Here is a 23068-nt window from a genome sequence, read left to right as displayed (position 1 = left end):
GATGAAGCAGAAATTTCACACAATTTCATTAACAATTTAAAGTTTTTCGACTTTGAAGGGCACTCAAATGGGGTGGTAGCAGTTCAGCAATTTTGGAATCGTAATTATATCCATTAAAATATGCTCTCTATTACTGATTTTACGCACTTTTGGTATACATCTAATCCCTAAGTATTCCCATCATAAAAATCTACTTACCTGAGGCCATCATCGACATCTGTTCACCTTCTTCACTTGGCTCCCCAACCCTCTGGATATCTTCTGGTATATTAACCACACAATGGAAGAAATCGTATCCGGGTGCTAGTCTACCAGTTTCGAATACCCATTTGGTCCACCAGGATACGCCTATCAACGTCACTAAGGACATTAACATAGCTAACGTTCGAAATGGAAATAACTGCCTCCGATTTTCTTCATCCCACCCTTGAAAATGTAAAAGAAAATATGTCACATTATTTTGCACATATATCATAAGTTTAATCAATCATCCATTTTTAAATAACACTTGCAGGGTATGTACCGAGTGGGTAACTAAAAATGTTCGTCGGCTATATATCAGGAACGGATTATATCACAGCTTTAAGGATAAAAAATTATAAGAAAAATGCGCCCAGGTGACAAGGCTAAGCAGAACTGTTGGAGTTAGATGCATTTTTCATAACAAGTTTCCCACTCCTTCCTCTTTTTATTTGAATTGATGCAAATTGAAAAATGCGCACAATTTATTCATGAATTCGATTATTGTATATAAAATGCCATTTTATAAGATAAATTTCAGTATTTTGGGGTCTATATTTTCAAATACGACCTTTAGTGGCAGACCTAAAATATTTTCGTGTTTATCGGAATCACTTTTGTTATAAGTATAATCACAGAGAAACATCGTAGTTACGCATATTTGTAACTGTATTTGAGAAAAGTAAGGAATGCTTTTTTTTAATTTAATTTCGCCATTTTCAAGCTTTGCAGCACTACCAGTTGATCTTTGCACTTCGTCGGATATTTAATCTCAAGGATTTTTATCACAAAACAATCTTCAGTAATAACGCTATCAAGACTGACACAATTAACATAGCAATTTTTATTGGAATGGAACGTAATAATCACTTTTTCAACCCAAAAAACATGATAACAGTTTTTTGTAATGCATATAACTTTTAAATTAATCATTCAATGTCATCTACCATCAGCTTTAAGCTACCATTATACTAGGATGCTAGCATCCGGGATGCTGGCATCTAGGATGCAGGTCAAAGACCAGTCCATTTGCAGGCAAGATCATGGCGTTGGTTTGCTGAAAAGCGCGTGAGATGATTTTCATTGACTATCTTGGAAAAGGAAAAAATATCAAAGGCAAGTATAATGCGAGCTTATTGCAACGTTTCAGCGGAAGAATCTATTTAAAACGGCCGCATTTGGCTAAGAAGAGAGTGTTTTTCTAATGCACAATGCACCAGTTCACACATCTGTTATTGCAATGGCCCAAATCCATGAATTAAACATTGAACTGCTACCTCATGCACTCTATTTGACTAATTTAGCCCTCTTGGATTATTTTTTGTTGAATAAATGGCAGAAAGTAGCTATTTGAAGGATCTTGACGATTCTTATTATAACTAAGTTGAAATTTCTATAATCATGATATCCATACTGAACACACTATTTAAACTAACACTACACCAACACTTTCAATTACATACAATATCGGCCGCGCGTTCCGATAACCAAGTTATCGTCTTCAAAGAATGAAGGTAAACTAAATTCTCAGTCTCAGAAGACGATAACTTGGTTATCTAAACCCGCGACAGACAGTTTAATTGTGAGTGTTGGTGTAGTGGTAGTGCAGTGTGTCCAGTAAAATTATCATTATAAAAAGCATATAGAGCTTATTGAACATCGCTGGGAAAAGTTTATAGAACTAATATAAGATTACAATGAAAAATAAATATATTTTTTCCCAGAATTCTTGTGTTTTCTCTGTTGGGCCAGGAACTTCTGAAACCATCCTCGTGTATTTGATTTTTACTGTTTACTTCATTTCAGATCTTTCCTTGTTATTTTGGTGGTTTACCCACTCCCTGTTTTAGTTTCAGCGTATGTTCTCAATCATTAGTTTAAAGAAAGTTTCTATAAAATGAAATTACAAGTTTGTTCACAATACAGAAATGAAGTCTTAAGGTTATAAAGCTGCTTGTCTTGTTCGATGTCTTCTTCATTTAAAAATATTTCTTCGCCAAACAAGTTTTGAAGTTTCTCCATTAATACGATTTAGTAGGCTTTAGAAATAATATATATAAACTTCTAGTATGTATATCACACCGGATATTTCAGAGAAACTATCTGCTTATTCTTCGAAAAAAGCCTTCTCTATGTATAATTTGAACAGCATGGAGGATAGGATACACCTTCAACGAACTCGTTCATCAGAATTTTTGCTCTTCAAACTATAATCTTCCGCATCCAATCTCAAATATCTGAGATATATAATGAAAATATGAAGTGGGTAAAATTTATTTATATTTGATTTTCTATAGAATTCAATCTATTAAAAATTTTACCTGGATATTTTATAAGGGGATCTAAATGCATAAGCTCTTCTCCACCTGACACCCTCACCAAAAATGCTACAATATAAGCTGCTAGGCTACCGTATGTGTTGCAATATTCCTTGAAATGAACCACCATGAGAAGCTGAGGAAAAAGGATAACATACACCAGATCTGAACACATAGACCTGAAAAATATCAGATACAAAACTTTTTTACAAATAATTTCACATTTAATTCTAGCTCCGTCTCGTTTCAATTGGCACAAATTGCAAATTTCACTCATAATATGTTAAATTCATACTCAAAATAAGTTATTTAAGGACTTCAATTCAGAAAAAAATGGGTATATGACCTCAGAAATCAGGACTTTGGACAAAATGTGTACATGAATAATATATTTTAGTCTATATTTCATACCCGTATCGACCCAAATCCATAATAAAAATAGATTCAAAATAGGCATATTAGTATAAAGATAAATTTCCCTCAAATTTCATATTTTGGGCTCTACTCAACTCTTCTGCTCTATGTCTGTCGCTTCTAATGCAAGTGTATATTAATAATTAAAAAAAATTTTTTCAGAATGTTGTAAGCTAGTTTGTACTTGTTCTGCAGAATTTTGAAAATGTGCCAATTGAAATAAGGCAGGACTCGTATTTGAATGTTCAATTTGAGTGTTCAATTAATTGACCATCTCATCACAATAAAGATATATTTGTATTTGATAATCATATACTTACCATAAACCATATATTGATGGGATCGTCAAAGCCATTACTGTCGCCAAGAACCCAACGATCAGTATCGATACCCTCATCACCCAAATAATTTCCATTTCCGACGCCTTTTGTCTGAAGATAAGCTTATACACATTTCTAGCAAACATCGAGCTGGCCGATAAAACACTTGAATCCGCCGAAGACATAACAGCTGCCGATACAGCACCCAAACCGAAAAAAGATACGAAACTTGGGGTGAGATATTGTAGTACCATCGGAAGGATCATGCTGGTTTCATCTACTGTTAGCGGGTATGGGCCTTTGTAACCAGTTTCGTTCCAAGCTGTAAAAAGTATATATACACTTATTACTGGTATTACAATAAAACTTGAATTGAATGAATAATTGGGCAATGGAAGATTATCAGTAATACCAGATAAAAAGATGAACAGGGCACATATGCTAATATCATAAATGTAGCAGTAGAATAACGTCGGAAAACCTGCAAAGTAATTTTCTAGAATTATCTTATCTCGTGGGACACTTCCTTAATACCCTAGTAGAAATAACTCCGGTAGTACTAATAGTTGTGGAGACCTGGTGCCAGTAGATTGGACTATCATTAGTTTCGAAGATTACTGAGAAATAGTAGAAGATGCTACAAGTAGGATAAAAATTCTGGAAAAAAGCTACTGCTATCCAAATTTCTGGGAGTCATCTTGAAACTCCCACTTGGAAAAGAGGTACAGGGCCCTCGCGACAATTATTTAACTACTAATCTCGGTCCTTCTATTATCATGTGAATACACTCGAAGTCATTCTCCTAACCTAGACTAATCAACGTTTCTTTGATCAAAGACAAAAGAATTGATAAAAAAGGTGATAGTGAAGTTAAAAGAACATAGAAGACTGTTTCTATGAAAACAACTCAACTCTGAGGGCTGCCCTAGGAACTCTCGTGGGGCCTTACGTTAAGCGTACAGGTTCTTTCTTGACAATTTTTTCTTAATAACTGCATCAAAAGATGTCAGAAAATCATCATTTTAGGGATTAATTGTCCTACGCTCACAAAATCGGAGCTCTTATTGGTTACAAATCCTTAAATGAGACGAATGAGTTCTAGTATTTTATTCTCGTGAGTTTTCTTCGGTTTTTTGAATCTTTTTTTCGAAGATTAAATGTATAATCGATACTTCATATTCTTTTTACTCTATTTTGCCAGATTCATTCAGAAGCATGGTGAAAACTAACAAAAATTTTATGATCCTCTGTGCCTGAATGTAAAAATACAAACTACATGATCTCGACATAGTTCAAAGAATGATATTCCATTCAATTATTAATGATAATGAAACTACATTGAAAACTGAAAAAAAAAGAAAAGTAAAGGCGTTAAAGAAAATACTATCATTTTTCCTACTAGATAATTAATTTAAAATGAGTCAACAAGTTTTTTATTAGGCTTCCCACAAATTATTTGATTAGTAGGACTTTAAACTTCTCTTACCTGTAGCTTTGGCAATTGCACCAATCAGAACAGGTGGTATCGCCATCAGGACACACCCAAATGCAGCGACAAACGATAAAACCTGCGCTCTACCTGCTGATTTACTACTCAGTACCCGCTGGAAATACACTTGCCAAGGAATTCCTCCGAATACCAATAATAATCCGTAATCCATATAGTAAAATAATTCCTCTCTTTTCACTTCTCCTATCCAGTCAACTTCCATCGAGGAAAGAGGAGCGACGTGTTCATTTTTCCAAGCGAATGGTATGCACATCCACAACCCAATGAAGATACAAAATAGTTGTATAACATCTGTGTAAGCTACTGCGTAAAGTCCTCCGAATAGAGTATAGAAAACAGCCACACAGGCGCTGAAAATGACACTCGTCCGATGATCCATGTCTATTATAACGCTAAGAGTTGCTCCGAGGGCTGCTAGAATACCAGCTGCCCAAAATACCTACCAATAGAAAGACTTTTTAATAACAATAGTTGTTCATGGATTAAACCATTAGATGCCTTCGATACTATACAAAAGGAATGAAATTATACCTTACCTCTCCGCAGAGCGCTGGTAAAAAAAGGAGTCCTCCCATTCTCTCTCCAAATGAATCTTGTAATGGATCCAACATAGTGATGTAGCCTTGTTGACGCATTTTATTTGCAAAAAATATGCCTCCAAATACTAGACTTAGAGAATATCCGAAAGGAGCTTGGCACCAAACTAATCCTGACGTATAGATGGCTTCTGCTGTCCCATTGATGTAGCCACCACCGACCCATGTTGCTGAAAAGTAGTAAATTATTGTAATGAAGAATTTTATTTCATATAATTACTTATACACGTTTGAAAGAATGAAAAAGTGGACAAATAAACCTAACTCCAGAGCCGCTATTCTTATAATAGTTTATGCTGGATGTAAAACAAGTTTCTTACCTTGGTCACAATCAATCAACGACAGATTACTTAAAGTTTAACTAACTGAGTTACATTAATAACCGACTGTCCAAAATTTTGACAATCAAGACAAATCAACAACCTTAACAACGCACAAGAGAAAGTACGTGGCAAAAAAATGACCTTAAGATATTTACAGAACTATAATTCAACTATTATGATGATGATCACTCCAGTGGTAGATATACCTGTTTGAGATTTTACTCTGTTGGAGGAATTTTTTCCTGGTAATAAATATTCTCTATTACCGCATTTTTTTATAATCTCAATTCTTGTAATCTTATTTCTAATTCACTTTGTATATAGCTATAATTTCAATAGGAAATATATATTCCGTCAATTGAAGTGAAATAATTTTCAGATGAATTTGGCTTGTTTTCAAAGCAACTATTTTCGCGGGCTTTGGATGACATCAATTGTCATGTGCAGTTGGTTTACTTCATTCACTTTATCCACATTTTAGGTTATAATATCGATTAAAGTCATGGTAAAAGAAAATCTCCTCGAGTATATATTGATAAAATAGTGATCTCTAAGAACTGAGTAAACCCCCACAAACAAGTAATAATCCGGTAACCAGGTGAAAATTCGTTTAATCATTTCCTTTTGAAAGTTAATCGGTGAGATACATCAGAGAGTTATGTAATAAAACCTAGTGAATGTCAGCTGCGGCTCGATAAGTAGGATAAGCGGCAGTAGCCTCCCACACTCGACAAAAACTTCCTTCCAGATGAAAATTTGACAGCTGATTGTTAATATACTGCTGTGATATATAAAAAAATATCAGCTAGCAGTGAGTCGAGGAAAACCACGTAAGCTGATGCAACAGATGCTTCCGCTTAACTCCTATGTAATAACTTCCAAAGTATCAGCTAACGATTTTTTCACAGGGAAATAGCCAGCTCACTTATATATTTATTCACATCTACATATAAGCTGTCATCGATAAAAAGTTCATTTGAGAGGAAATCACTGAAAATATATTTCTTTTTTCCATTTTCAAGGCGCCAATTGACGTATAATACACAGTATAGTCAGCTGATTATTCTGTTTCCTTTGTACACAGTTTCTCAAATGTTTAGTTGGGAGGAAATGACTAAATTCCTTTTTTTTTCATCCCACCTACCGAGCCGCAGCTAACGTTCACTAGGCTTTATTATACAACTTTCTGATGCATTCTACTAAATATCTCTCAAGAAGAATTTGGTCGTGTATTTCTGTTGCTGGCTCCCGGACGATAATTATGAATCAAAGTGCAGTACTTCTCACGTTGTTATTTGTAATGATTACAAAATGGACACCAGTTCTTCACAAACTGAAACCTTTGGTATTGAAGATAAAATAAATTTTGACGAAGCTGTACAAATGATTATAGCAGCATGTTGTTTGATGAATTTGCAGGATATTTTAATAAAAAATTAATTTAATTAATGATGTATACCTAGAACAATATATGCTATATATTTGCTAGCCACTATATTTTGCTTTCTATTGATGTATTGATTCATGGCTTTGTATGTTGCAAGACATTCTATTTCAATAGAAGCTACGGTGTTTTCACCATCTGAGAAATCACCCATGATAATATAAGCAGAATTTAACTTCCATCCAGATTGATCTGTATTTATTTTCTATACTTTCTTCAGTATTTGTAATCTTATAATGTGCAGCCTCATATACTTTCGACGCTGTGATTCTTCCATCAGCTTTTACCACAATGGACGGTCATTTTCTTTCAGTGTCTTGGATGTAGCTTCTTCACTTGATCTGTGATCATTGCAAGTTAGCCATATTCGATAGAAACATAAGGATTACTGGCTTTCCTTGGAAGCATTGAATGATGTATTGACAATTTTTCTTTACTAGATGCACTGTAAAATTTCATCGTTATTATATGTGTTGCCAATCTCCTTATTATAATTTTTACCACCGATAGGAGACTATGAGTATTCAAAGTTTTTGGAATAAGATTACGCTTAGTTACACTTCAAATATCCTTCGCATTTATTAATTTCAAGATAGTACCAATCGATGATAACTTGGATTTTTTTCAATAACATTCAACACTTGTTACCTTGCAGATTTTACTCCTTTGACTTTAGCCAATGTAAAATTTTTCGCTGCTTTCACAAAACCTCTTTTAGATGTCACTTATTAGGATATAAAAGCACTTCAAGAACACAAAAATAAACAGGATTTTTCGTTCAATCAACACTCGATAAAACCTGGACGCGTCTTTTGACACCTCGAACAATGATGATGCTTATCACATTTTAATTTCAGTCGCTTGTTTTGCAGTCTTTAATGATTATTTTAAACAATTTAGAACAAATGAAATAGAAAAATAATGATTTTATTATAATATAAATTTAAACTACGTGCATATTAGCTATTGACCTGGACTGAAGCAAAAAGAATCATTTCATATTACCTGTCATTGTAAATATTCCAACGAATAATCCGATATTTCGACCAGCGAGCATAACCTCTTCTTCGGAATCATTTCCTTCTTCTTTTTTTCTTCCGGCCCATATTCCAACACCCAAAATTAAAACGTAAAATATTATTATTGATATTATCCCAGCTACGTTAATCATTTTCTATATCTGTAATAAAAAATTTGTCTGTATCGATTCTGAATTTACTGTATAGGACCATTTTTACGTGAGAAGTGACTTCATGTGAATATTTTATTTGTAAGATATGATTTAGTAGGAAAATTATTTCCAATTTACGACAAATGAAATTTCCACCAATTCTCGGTTATTTGTTATCAATGATAGAGCAAAACATGTCCTGTTTCTCTAATTTCAATTTTATATTTAATTGGCACTACTGAAAATGAAGTTAGAGATTAATAAATAAAGATTAAAAATTCATTCGTGTTTTATGGACTTGAGGAAAATCTTAGAACAAATTAAAAGGGAAAATATATTTAGAATAGTTATAATTTATTTTCTAGTCAACTACACTTCTATTTTGTTCCGTTTTCTATCTTATTTTTTTGTAACTTGTTGAAACGATTCATCGGCCAAATGACCGAGGATAGGAAATAAACAATCGCAGCTATACCGTCCAACCAATTAACCCGCACACTAAATAAACAAAACAAGCAAAAAAACTATCACCAATATCTGCAAGAGCCGGTTTTTTGTTCTATCGGACGTTTTTTTCTATTTCTCTTCTCTTTTTTCACCATCTACTTCTTTTTCAGTCTATTGAACTACTTATCACTCTACCATCCACCACAACTTTAGCCGTACAGAGGAGTATTTCTTATATCAAGACCACATCCAATAAATATCTACCAAACATGAATAGTTTCTTCAACCTATCTGAAAAAATCCAACAAACCTCTCTCTCGAGTTACAGGTCAGTTTTAGTTGAGTCGGTGTACCCAATTTTGTTTATCTGTACTAAATTTTCGTATAAGATTTCCACGCGCATTTTCCGACAATAAATTTATATAGAAGTCTGCATAGATTTTCAACTGGACTCATCATTGGTTATCTACGGGAAACAGAAAGTTTTATTTATTTATATATTACAGAAGCTATGTTTGGAGATGATTTTTCCCATTAATTACAACCGACAACTCTTTCAAATGATACTGTTTTATTTTTATAGCCCAAGAAGCATAATTCGAAAAGTCCTGGAGTGGTCAAAAATAAAACAGTGGTATTTTCACTTATTTTGAGCCACTGAATTCAAATATGCCCAGTGTTTTTGCAAATTTTTAAATCGCAAAACAAATTGTTTTTTCGAATCGGACAATTTTTTCATGCAAATATGACTCTTCTTAAGATGATTAGGTCTTCATTTTTCCGTATAATGCATATTTGAAAATTTATAAATCTTTGAAAGTCGAAAAATCGACGATTTTTACTAACTTTCGATGTTAATTACATTTGATCAACTGAACATTTTTCAAAATTGAAAAATCGGACTTTTTATTTGAATTTTACTCTACAAATTGCTTTACTTGCGTCATGCATTATGAGGAAAAATTACAAGAGATCTTCTTAAAATGGGCCATATTTTCATGAAAAAACCGAACCGAGAAATCAATTTGGTCATAATTTGTTTAAACAATTGCGATTTAAACAAAACGTATCAGTTTTTGGCCAAAACGCCGAGCATATTTGGATTCAGCGGCTCAAAATAAGTGAAAATATCACTGTTGGACTCCTGGACTCTATGATTACACACAACAAGATAAGATCTCTTATCATTTTTCCTTTTAACGCCTAAACCACACGCTACCACGCTCCAATATTATCTCTTGAAATTGGATTTTCTAAACTATATATTAATAAAGGTAACACATATTCCTGGAAGATTTGATCTCTTAATCTCTTTGGTCTCTTAATGTCACTTGAGTTGAACTAGGAAAACCAAAAGCAGAACATAAAATTGAAACAAAATACAATGGTCAAAGCACGATTCCATGAAATTGGATAATTTATATGAAGAACTGTTTTGTATCGATAAAAAACTATTAATCCTTAGGATAGATATCTCAATATGTTTATAAAAGGTATAATGTTCAATATATTTTTTATTATAATGAATAAAATGCACTCAGTACCGTTCAAATAGAAACATCGGATATTTAAGGATTTGTTTACAAATATCCCTTTGCTTTTTGCGTTTCTATAATGATGTTATGAAACCAGGTTATTAGAATATTACATTGAGATGCCTTAATTTGTATGTCTACCAAATAGCTGATATCAGGCATCAAAATCAATTCACTGGTTAGTTCGAACGTTTTTGTAAGATCATGAATTGTGAATATCAAATTCTTTTAATGGTCCTCAAAGCTTCGGATTAAGAAGTAGAAGGTATGAAGCTTAAATCGACCCGAAACCCACTTTACGAAATCAAAATCAGCTCGAACTCTTTAAAATGTAATATATTAGTTTCAAATTAAATATAAATTGAAACTAAAAAGAAATAAAATCTTATTTCCCAAACTATATAAAATTTTTGTATAATAAACGTCTTTTTCGATTTAGTTGAGGTGAAATTCTCAATTATTCAGGAAAATTCATATTCTGTAACAACTCATTTTCAATGCTCAGCCTTGTTAATGACGCTCATCTAATGTACATTTTTTTTCTTCAATTTAAACCTGAAAACGAATTTTCTGCTTCATAATTTGTTATAGGTATCGTCATAGTCCGGGGGATACGTGAAAATTTGATTATTTCTTTCCAAAAGATAATTGGTGAGACGCATCATAAAACCTTATGACTCTCAGTTGCCGTTCAGTGGTTTCCTCTCAGCTAAAAATTTGTCAAATTGTAGCTAACCTAATATCTCAACGAAATAAAAAAATCCTCTCACATAAAAATTGAGATGATGATAGCTTATATGCAATTATGGACAAATATATATGTCAGCTGGCTGTATCTTGGTGGAAAAAACGTCAGCTGATACTTTGAAAGTTATTACGTACGAGTTAGGCAGAAGCATCAGCTGACTAGGTTTCCTTCGAGTTACTGCTGGCTGATTTTTTTTATTTACCACAGTATATTAACAATTAGCTCACAAATTTTCGTCTGGGAGGAAATAACGCATCTTTAATTATTCTTGTTATTTCTAAATATCCAAGAAACAAACGCCAGCATAACATAGACAGTAATAAGGTGCGCTTGGAGGGAATCAGTTGTAGAGAATTAGAAAAGAAAGGGACTAAAGTACTATTAGAACAGACGAGCTACCATAGTCATAGGGGCGTATCAATGATACGGGGCCCCCGGGTTACAGAGCTCCCTAAAGTATTACAGCCGGAGAAACTCCTATCTCTTCCAAACGAAGTGATAAAATATGCTTTCGGAAAACTGTCGGCTAAATACAGTAAAGACATCTCAGTTATTATTTATGCTCTGAAAGCATTCTTAAAATCTGAAATTCAAAAAAATTCATTCCATTAAGGAACTCGTGGAATTATTGCTGATAAAATTCAATAGCCTTGCATCAAGTAGTACCTTGCAGAGGTAATAACAGTATGCTTTCTAGGCTTTCATAGGCCATGCGAAGTAATCCAATGGATATGCTTCATAATGCTCCTGTAGAGGATATTTCTAGCTTATTTTCGATGTTGTGGGGAGTTACGCATTCTGATAATTAGTCCGACGATAATCATTGTATTTGCATTAATTTAAGAACTGAACTGAACAGTTCCACCACTTCAATCCAATCCTATTCAACCCAACAGTTGGTAAAATAAACAATGGCTATAACGATTTTGATAACCATTGATACAATAAGATTATCTGGTAGCTCTAAACATCTTTCAAGCAGCTAATTAATTCCTGGGGGGATAAGTGATTACAATATAATAAGCCCCGGTTCGTATAACCCCATAGAAGAGAATTGACGCGAGAGGTGCACGAGTTAAATAAGAATTCTATTGATTCAAACATGTGCGCAGGTAACGGCTGCCACTGACATTTCGATTAAGCGAACTGACCTTTTCTTTTAACGGGAATAACGTGAATAGATGAATGAATTTCTGTAGGCTAGAGTCACGGCGTTTCTGGCATGAACAGGAGACTAGACGGTGGAAAATATCTACTTCTCTAAATTACATAAACTGTTGTTTAAAAAAAGTTCAACAATATCGTAGCTATGATTCCGAGGCGACTGAACAATAAACTTTTAGAAATATGAAGCCTTGGAGTTTAAAATTTTCTTCGCTAGATAACAGCAGCTATGGACTACCAAATTTCATATCAAATAAGGGGGGATAGCAATTTAAGAATCTCCGTAAAATACTAAATACACTGTTTTCGCTACCACTACACCAACAGTCATAATTACACTGTCTGTCGCGCGTTTCGATAACTAAGTTATCGTCTTCAGAGATTGAAGGTAAACCTGTTCAAGTATAAAGAATCATCTAAAAAATGGTTCTCTATACTTGAAAGCCGATGCAAATGATTTGAAAAATTAAACAAAACCTAGTGTAAAATCCTGAATTCTTTCGGATCTATTTGGTGAATTTTTTCGTTGATATCTCCGGTTGCTGCTGATATTGAAGTAGAAAATTTATCGGACAACTATCGTAATTTGGTAAAAATGCATGTTTTCAGTCATAAGAGAAACGTAAACAATGCAGGTTAATTTGTATAATAACAAACAATCAACTTTTGATTCTTTTTCCGTGGTGGCTTTGTATATTTTCGATTTGGTTTCTATTCCAATATGTTTATTTCGCCATATGGGTTCGTTCAAACATTCTGCTATTATTGAAGTTTTAGTTGTTTGTTAACTTACTTTGTTCTCAACGTCTCCAAATCCTGAAATCTCATTTCCTAAGTATTTGAATTTGATTACTTGGTGAATTATCTGGTCGTCTACGACTAGCTTACATCTTATCGGAGTTTTAGATGTGGTCATACACTTTGTTGTGGACGCAGATATTAACATATTGAAAGATTTAGCTGTGCAGTTAAACACATGAAGATCATCCTCATTTTTTGCGACTAGAACAGCATCATCAGCGTAACATAATTTGCTATTTGCTCCGTTAGCACTCCGTTCACTTCGGCTTGGATTTTGTTGTCCATGTATATATTTTCAATGGTTTTTATCAGGTCATAAGGAATTTGTTTGTCTTATAGTAGATGTATAACTTTTGATTGAAGATCTTTATTCCACGAAGGTGATTAAATTACATTTTTGCGTGTGTCGAAGGTAGATAGAGTTAGATAAAAAATAATTTATTAGGTCAAACCCATTGATGTATATATATATAGTGTATAAATATGTATATTGGACTTTGTTGTCAATCGCAATTTGATTGATCATGAATTGGTAATACCGTAACAAATGACAGACCCCATTATATTAAGTTTTTTCTTGTTTATCCTTTTCTGCAATCAATAATTCATGGTATCACAAGGTTATAAGTAGAATATATATAGTAGTAGTAGTTTACACGAACATTTTAAAAATGGATTTGTGTGCTGTTGAACTCGGCACAACATGTAATAAAAAAATTTCTGAAATATTACGGAACGAAAACTAGTAAATGAATTCATCACTAAATCATAAATATAAAGTCTAGCTAGAGAATTTAAGAATAAATAAATAAAACGATATTTTTTGTAGACAATTATATTATTCCGTGCGAAAATGATAAACAAATTGGTTACTGACAAAAAAATTACCATGAACAATTTCATAATTAGACCATCAAATTTGAGAGCAAACGAAAATCAATGACATGTCGTCAATCAGGTTTTGTTATCAGTAGTCTCCGGCTAAGGCAATCAAATCAAAAACATTACGTGATTGAGAGTTTGTTCAAAGACGTTGTTGTATTACCGCAAACAATTAAAATCGGACATAGATTGACAAACCAATATATGAATACTTGTTTACATTGGACAATTCATAACTTTGCTCACGAGGATCTAGATTTCTTCATGTGAGGTCGTGAGACCTAAAATGTCACATCCACTTGGAGGGCTACAAATTGTTCAACATCGTTGGAAAGGGCTGCCGTTACGTAAAATCATGAGAAAAATATTGGAAGCATTATTTATTTGGTCTTTCACAAATTTTAAAGCTTAAATTTTTAATTTGCGAGGCACATGGAGAGTGAACCTTTCAATAAATCATTTTTGATGTAATTTATTGCACTTTTAAACACGGTTTAATTGGTGAGCGGGATTTCTTCGTAAAATACCCACAACGTGTCTCGGCCGTGTCCGAGACTGTGTTCAGCGACTAAACTGAAAACGCATGCAAAAATGTATTGAATCTGATAGAGAATATTTTGGAGAACTATAGAACCGTATCCAATCATAAGTATCTCAAAATTTTAGTAGCAAGCTTCGTATAGTTATATTCATAGTCTAATGAAAATATCTTGCAAATAAAACTTTTAGGATTAGCATGGGTGAAATTCGACGTTCAATCTATGAATTGAAGCCATACGAGTAGTCACCACCAAAATGTGAGAATGTGTGATGGTCTGATGGAAAAGCATTTTCGTTTTTTTTTTTTAAATGAAGTCGTTTTTTCAATTTCTCTCTTTAGCTTATCAAGCAACGATGCTTAATATTCTCCTAGTATAATTTCACCTTTTTGAAGATAGTAGATGAACGCAATCCTCAATTATCTCAAAAAAATAGTCGGAGAATCGCTCTGTTGACTGTTTCTTCATTTCAATAGAGAAAATTTTACGGTCACAAATGATAGTGTAGAGGTGCAGAGTCTCCGTACATAGTGTCTAATTCCTCTTTCACAACGACTCACTTATACGACAAACAAAAATAAAGCCTGGAAAATGGCTGAAATCTCTTAAAGCATATCAAAGTTATTTCCCAAATATAAGAATACGTGCAATCCTTTTTGGGCTGAGATCGTACAAGCAATGGAAAAACGGAGAAACTCATAAATACCTAGGATTTCAACAAGCTAAGTTATTGGATCACAAGCAGGTGAAACCTAGAAACCAGGAGTAGAATCACTTATGAAGTCCAAATTAAATGCAGGCAACTTTTTCAACAAAATTTTCAGTCAATCCTCGTATACTTAGTGTCAAATATAAACGATAACCGCCTCTCATTAAGTATTTGTGCATAATATAACCATTTTGCACGTTGAAATTATAGTGCTTATATAAATAAAATATTAGGAGCAAACATTTCTCTATTTTAAACAAGTTTTTCAAAATTGTGTCGAAAGATTGCGTAACACACAAATAAACAAACTGAAGTAAAGAATGTGAGAAGTTGATTCGCCCACGTTACAACAGTGGCAGTTATCTGAAAATATAGTTTAAATCAGGAAATCTCATTTCCTTTTTATGACAACAAACATTGAATACCATGTTTTAATTGTCTGTAGAACATGCATCGACATAGGAAAGAGAAAGATAACATGTTTACGCCCCATATTTTAAGAGATATCGCCTCTTTTGTAACTGATTCAAGTCTTATCAAGCACTAAATATGATAAATATGATAAATTGCTCACTAACAAGCTTCTGAACGAAATACCAAAAAGTTCTTGGAATCTATCGATCAGGCGACACCACTGAAATCGGCACTGGAAGTCATTGACAAAAAAACTGATCACGAAATCAGAAAAATATTATAATGTATCTTGGTCGCATAGCTCAACTCAAAAATATCTACCTCTCTTTGAACTTATCACATTCTTTGCCTTTTTCTCCTTCTTGGATCGGAAGTATTCCCATAGTGGCCCTTGTAGAGAAAGCATTCTTGGAGATTCTGCATAAAAAGTCTACCTAATCCATCAGTTAGTCAGAAAATATCAACCGCTATACATCTCTTTTAACAACAAACAAGCATTCTACTGAAAATGTGGACACAACAAGTAAAAAGTTGCTAAAGCGGTCACCCTATTGAGACAAGACCAGGGTCAATGAGAAGTAACCAGTGCGCTGCTTCCAGAGTTTACCATCGTTACCAAGAAACTGGTAACTTTCATCGAAGATGCAGTTTCGGAAGAAGAAGGTGCACATCTGCTCGAGATTACCGATTCATTGTTAGCGATGACTGTTGTTTAAGTCCAATCGCGAGGAGTGGCTGTGAGTGGAACGTAAGAAAAAGACTAAAGGTAGTTGGTCTTGAACCAAAAAATCAAGCTACTAGCCCTAAATTAACCCCAGTCCACCGAGCAGTCCGTCTACAATATGCCAGAGAATACATTTATTGTACTGACGAATAAATGGGCTCCGACAGAAGACCTAGAGAAAGATTAGCGCCGTGTCGCATAAAAGGAAATGTGACCTTTGGATATTCCTGGATGATGGAAGCAAAAACCGAGCTAGATTTTCTTGAAAGGGAGCAGTGGAGCGGGGAGATTAACGGCTAGCTACATAAAATAAATTTAATGGAATCACGTCGTTCTCTACTATAGTTTCATTAGTGAAAACTGCATCCTGATCCGTATAGCAGTAAGATGTTGTAATTGGATACCAAAACGGAGCTCACTGAATAATTAGATTGCATCGAACAAGATCGAAATTTATTCGATCTATAAAAATGCGATTGGAAGCTGTTATTAAGGCCAGAGAAGATGGAACACAAAATATTAATAGGGTAATTTTAAATAAATTTGTATTTTGACGAATTTAAGCTTGTATTTTCAATACTGTTAATTATAATCTTATTTAATTGTTCAGGATTCCTTTTCGTTTGATATTTTTTCTTTACAATATTTGATAGTCAAATTGGATTATCAATCTATATTTTTTTCGGTAACTTTCAAAAATAGATAACGTAGCATTGTTATCATGACAACTTCTTAAATGTACCAACAGGAAGGACAGCAACTGTAGAAGCACTCGAGATCATTGGAGACTTGCAGGAGCTTCAATAACATTTAACAGACATTGATAGGCAGTAGTATTTCAGGTGAGTATTTTTTGGAATCTGTAATGGACATTGAACCACTCTGTAGAAAGAATACAAAATTGTTTTCATTACAAAGTCTTAAATGTATCAAAAAAAAAATAAGGAGAGCAAGTTTGGTAAAGTTTAGTTAGCATTTTCTTGGCATTAAGAGACAGTACAGATTTATTCGAGTTTCTTGAGGAAAATCTAGTGACTACTAAAAATTACAGGAAAAAATCGACCAAGAAACCGAATGAAACAAATATTCACTATCATTTTCCATAATCTCATCAAGTTTGCTATCATGGAAGCTGATTACGTAGGAGAGTGATTTAGATAATTTAAAAATTGACTCACGATTTCACACACATTGTTTAATAAATTACTTAACTCCATTTGCTTTAAGAAGTGATGTACATCAATGTTTGAATGAGAATTGATATTAAGAAATATTTTCTCAATAATATAATAATAGGTCAATCTACATTTGATTTGAAAAAAAAAATTACCTGTACAAGTGTCTGGTAGAAGCACTAAAAATTTATTGCAACCGTTATTTTATCTTAAAGATTATTTAACAAAATAATAATGTTTTTTATACAAAAATGACTAGAACGTGTTCGAAAATAAACAACAATCACCCCAACGAAGGGAAGTTTTTTGAGAGGGACTATTCCTGGTTCTAAAAGCTAGCCCACACATGGGCGATGGTAAAATTCATCAACACGTCACGCTCAGACCTCCTTCGGACATACAATTTTGACGACAGTAACGAAAGGACTGCTCCAGGTTTCATCCAGATATTGATCCTGAGTGACGTCAAACGACGAAATGGGCAGGGCTTGCAACGATGGAACGGAGGCGGCGCAAATTTTGGCCCATTGGAGGATGGGAGATGGGCGAAATGTGTGCTTGTTCCTCTTTACGCCCACGCTAGGTTTTCGGTGGAGGTCGATCAATATTTTTGTCTACAAGGATGGTCCTTAAGAATATCGATATTCATTTTTTTTTTTTGGGATTACAATGAGGGCGGTAGGCGATTCACAAAATATTTTCAGATACGTGTGTGTAGCACTTGTTAATGAGAAAATTCATTATTCACGAGAATATATATATAGAAAAAGCTTGTTTTGTTTTTTACATATTGATTCCCTACTGATATACGTTTCGAATATTGTTTTTTTTAACAGACACGATTTATTATTTAAAAAACAATATTTATTGATGAGGAACTATTGAAATATATTATATTGAAGCCTCTTTGCGATTTCTTCTTGTTTTGTGAATTATCGATAGAAAAAACGAGATCAAAATGTTACTTTTTAATTTTATTCACTTAGACCTGGTGATAGAGGAAAGTTATATGCAGTTAGAGTCAATTTTAACACTTCAATCAAGATAAGCGATAACATCGTCTCATTCATTAATTGACATTGAAACTTCTCATCTCGAACTCGATACATGTTCTATTTTGTTCTTTGATCCTTCAATTCCATAATATACCAAAATAATAATTATTTTAACCATCCATATACTTCGAAACATATCTCTGAATCTAGTAGCTCTTTCAATTCTGATTCTGCAGAAAATTTTAGGGCACAATGAATTCCCAGCTGAAGAGCCTTAAGATTTTGTGCATTGTAGCCAGAATCTACCCTAACCTCTCACAGGTACATTACGGAGGTGCTAGAAGGTAGAAGACCATGTTATGCCTTCCATGGTGACTATGGGGGAACGTGGTATTATTATGCAAGATAATGCGAGACCACATACATCCAAAATTCTCAGGGAGTATCTGGATGAGGTAGAAATTAGGCAGTTTGACTGACAAGCCCGCAGCCCAGACATGAATCCCATAGAACATCGACCAAAATGTTAATTTGTTGCTTTTTCAGAATAAATCCTTAAATCCAAGAAAAAAAATACATTTTTCTTACATTTACAGTTTACGAATACTACCTGAAAATATAAAATTTTAAAATACATGAAAATTTTAAGGTGACCTGAGTTTTTTGCTTGCCATTTAGTTTGAATTCACATGTTTTTGACTTGAAAAATGGTTCATAACGGATTGTGGCAGCTTTATTGAACACGTAAGTACTATTGGTAAAATACAAGATTTATTTGACTATTTTTAGAAGAATTGTCTAAAAATTTAAAATTTAATAACAGTGTTCTGTCGTGTGACATTCTTTATCTCTCAACGTTTCTTTATAATGATTTATTCGTATGCAATTTTTATGATATTATTCTACGATACAGGAAGCGGTGTTATTAAATTCACGGTCAAGTAAACTTTGAGATTTGCATTGAAGAATAGGTCAAATAGTGTTCCAGAACAAGATCAATACTCAACTTGAGGTTAGCTAGCATTCAAAATTAAATATTGATACATATAAGTAAATTAATACAATGATAATTTGTGTCATAATTCTATTCAATATTATTTTTCAGCAAATAGAATCATAGAAGAAGAAAATGCTGTACATGATATGCATATAGAGATAACAACTATGACGAGGCGGCATTATTAAAATATTTATACTTTGATTTCCTGGATTACTACCAATTACCCAAAAATACTCCATGAGCTGGCATAGCTAGACTGAAGGGGACTCAGTTTAAGATCTTGACCTAAATATAGCGGCAACTACTTTAAAAATACCACTATATTAGAAAGTGTCGATTTGGGCTCTGGTTTCTTCAGTGCAGAAATTTCTGCTCTGGGCATATCTTGAAATGCTTGGCTATTGACAAAATTTTTTTAGCCGGCTCTTTTTTTATTGTTGAGAGAATTTCCGATATAGCTATCTGCAGCGGTAGAAGATTTCCATCTTCCATGTCGTTCAACTGCTAATATATCTAGGTAGTACTCAATCTATACAACATATGTTTCAAGCTTGAAGACGCTACGTTATTCAGTATTTGTTGGGCAGCCATCAATAGTGAACGTTTTCAGTGAATTTGTAAACATAGAAAAAATTGGTCATCGTTGTGTGAAAGGCGTTAGCCCAACCAATGTATTCTACACTGGGTGAGACTGGTCCTCCAGAAATGTTGAAGAAAACCCATGAAGCGGTACTGGATGATCGAGGACTTAAAATGTACGAGCTAGTAGACATAAAAGACATTTCAAAAATAGCGTTACATCATGTATTAACTGAGAATTTGCAATGTTTGAGCTAAGGAATCAAGCAAAAACTTCCGCATTTGATTAAGAAAAAAATTATAATGAAAATTACAATTCCACATTTTCAATAATGGACCTTCTTATTATAATTCATTTTGTCCTCATTTATTCAAGATTAAGAATTCTTTTAATTATGGTACTTTATGATACACGATATTTTTTGTTTTTTGACGCGTAAACAAACAGAGCAGATGGTTTTATAACACGGCGAGCAACATACAATTGACCATGCGAGAAACATGGGTTTTCTAGATTAATACCACCAACACTACCAACGACTACCCCTGGGATTTGTTTATAGTCATAGCCACAGCAAGCAGTAGTGGAAACTGAAGTCGTTTAAACTCGAATTGTAGGTCAGTTGGAATCATTGAGAAGGTATCAAAATTTCTCCTTTCAACTTTCTTTCCAATATGATTACTTCTATTACGTTATTCAGTTACTAAGTAAGTATTTCTGGAGTGATATTCATATTGAACACACTGTTTACACTATTTTACCACTAACAATTACACTGTCCGACGCGTGTTTCAATAACCAAGTTATCGTCTTCAAAGACTGAAGATGAACAAAAAAAAAGTTGACTTTCAGTTTCTAAATACAATAACTTTATTATCGAATGGCGTGACGTACAGTTTAATTGTGAGTGTGAATACAAAAATTTGAGGGAATATTCACTGGAAAATGCCTTCTACTCTGTAAGCAACTTCTATTCTAATAATAATAATAATAATAATATTTAATTCCGGGCTTGGTGCATACTGGTTTTATTTTGCTATGGACTTAGATGCTAATTATCACCTATTACTATTACCTATAATTTTGTTACTCATTATTAGGGGTGAGTCGATTCTCGATACTACCGATTTTTGAAGATTAGTATCGGTATCGAAAATCGATCGCATAAAGTTGATACCGATACCAGTAAATGGACGGAAAAATTATTTTTTAGACGACGCCATCTGAAAGTTGTTCGTTCTGTATTCATTTACATGCCGAAAGTTACGTTTTGAGTGTTCCATGTAGTGAAAGTGACAGTTCCGTACTGCAAAACACTTTCAGGACGCTCTGGAGCAGACAACTTTAACTTCTTTAAATGTTGACACTTGTCAGATTTACTTCGATGATTTTGCATAACCTTAAAGTTTTCATTTTCTAAAAGTATTTGTTTTATCCCAAGTTTTATCTAAATTAATGAATAACAAGGAATTATGATGAAAAAGAAAACATCAGCGATGAAGAGTTACTCGAATCCACGCCACCTGATCTCATCGAAGAAACCAATGCGGCCGTTCTTAGTTCGTTGCCAGATAAATCTCATGCAAGGTACGAAAAATAGTACGAGCTCTTTATGAAGTGGTGTCACCAGAAAAAATTATAAATAAAATGTTCATAATTCTCTATTATTTAGTTTCTTTCCTCAGTGTAATTGAAAAAGTTTTGGATCTTATGCGTCGTCTAAAAAATGTTGTGTACGCCGCGGCTGAAATACTACTTTGTTGGACTCGTCTGTTGCTCTTTCAGTCCTTGGCATACAAATAACTATCTCAATCCAGTTTATGTTGTTATCCAAATGAAAATATCATATTTTGGAAAATCATTTGCTAAAATATTTGTCTTTGGTTGAACAACAGGCTACCTTTGTATATTTATTGTGCCCACAAAGTAGTTCCATATCATCTTTAATATATTAGGTGTAGAGTGTAAATAATGTGGATAATAATAATAAACTTGGATAATGATTTTTGATACAATAACCAAAAAATCAAAGAGCTTAACGTAGACCATATATTTCTTTCATTTAATGATTGGTCCAATTTAATTTCAGAATAAATGTTTATTAAACCATTGTTTGTTTTTTATTTGCGAAATTGCCTTTTTTATCCTTGTATAGGAATAGATATTTTAAAATTGGTTTGTGGGTTGTTCAAACAAATTATGAATATGTTTCTAGTAAGAAATTTTTTTTACAAGTGGCTATTATACATCGATGGTATCGGTATCGAGAATCGAGAATTGATTTTTTAAATATCGGTATCGAGAATCGAAAAATTCTTCCCATCTCTTTCTTTCTCTTTCACTTTCTCTTACCAAGACTAGCAGGGCTCGCTAATCAAAAACTTTCCCTCTTTGCACATTATGCTGAAGATATTTTTGATGTGTGCACCATGGATTTCATATTATGGAAAAAAGTTAATAACATAACAAGTAAACGTGTTGCAAAGATAAAGAAACAGTAAGTGGTATCAAATACATACAAGCAAAAAAACTTGGTACTCACAACCATTTCGCTCTTAAAAACTTTCAAGTTAGTACGATTTGTTGAATCTTCTCCAAAGTTGATTAAAAGGGAAGGCATTGCAGAATAATCTGTGAGGAAATCAAGGTTGACTGACAAAACAGTATGTATCAGATAAGTTATACCACTATCACTAAATTGAAAGCCTGATTGCAGTTGAATCGCCGTTATTACAGCAGATAAAAGGAATTTTTATGTGAAAATACCATAACAATAATAAAACAACCACTCAATACACCAGATTTGGCCAATTGTGATTTCTGTAAAGAAACATTTATGTGATCGACGTTTTACGATCGAAGATGAGATACAAAAGTTCAATGATGTTAGGTGATGATTACTTTGAACATAAACAAAATCATTTTTTTAGAAAGACTTTGTACTTAGTACTCTCATTCATTAATTAGAAGAAAATGATAAGCAACGAAAACTATTGATGGTAATTATTTTTCATAAACC

At 33.4% G+C, this 23068-nt stretch overlaps 1 protein-coding gene across 2 annotated transcripts in view; it reads right to left on the bottom strand.

Annotated features, from left to right (window-relative positions):
* The window catches only part of LOC130448367 (high-affinity choline transporter 1), a 34540-nt gene extending 16638 nt beyond the window's left edge, over positions 1 to 17902 (bottom strand). For both annotated transcript variants that reach the window (XM_056785724.1, XM_056785725.1), the window contains exons 1-7: positions 17630 to 17902; positions 8171 to 8345; positions 5339 to 5568; positions 4779 to 5241; positions 3293 to 3614; positions 2562 to 2737; positions 199 to 426 (exon numbers count right to left, since the gene is read on the bottom strand). In XM_056785724.1, coding sequence (XP_056641702.1) covers positions 199 to 426; positions 2562 to 2737; positions 3293 to 3614; positions 4779 to 5241; positions 5339 to 5568; positions 8171 to 8336 — 1585 coding nt within the window. In that variant the 5' untranslated portion in view covers positions 8337 to 8345; positions 17630 to 17902. The remainder of the gene's footprint in view (positions 1 to 198; positions 427 to 2561; positions 2738 to 3292; positions 3615 to 4778; positions 5242 to 5338; positions 5569 to 8170; positions 8346 to 17629) is intronic.
* Between the last annotated feature and the right edge of the window lie 5166 nt (positions 17903 to 23068).

This window comes from Diorhabda sublineata, chromosome 8 (assembly GCF_026230105.1).
Source record: "Diorhabda sublineata isolate icDioSubl1.1 chromosome 8, icDioSubl1.1, whole genome shotgun sequence".
Taxonomy (NCBI): Eukaryota; Metazoa; Arthropoda; class Insecta; order Coleoptera; family Chrysomelidae; genus Diorhabda; species Diorhabda sublineata.
Note: the sequence above shows the minus strand (reverse complement) of the source record. Positions and strands in the feature narration are given on the sequence as shown.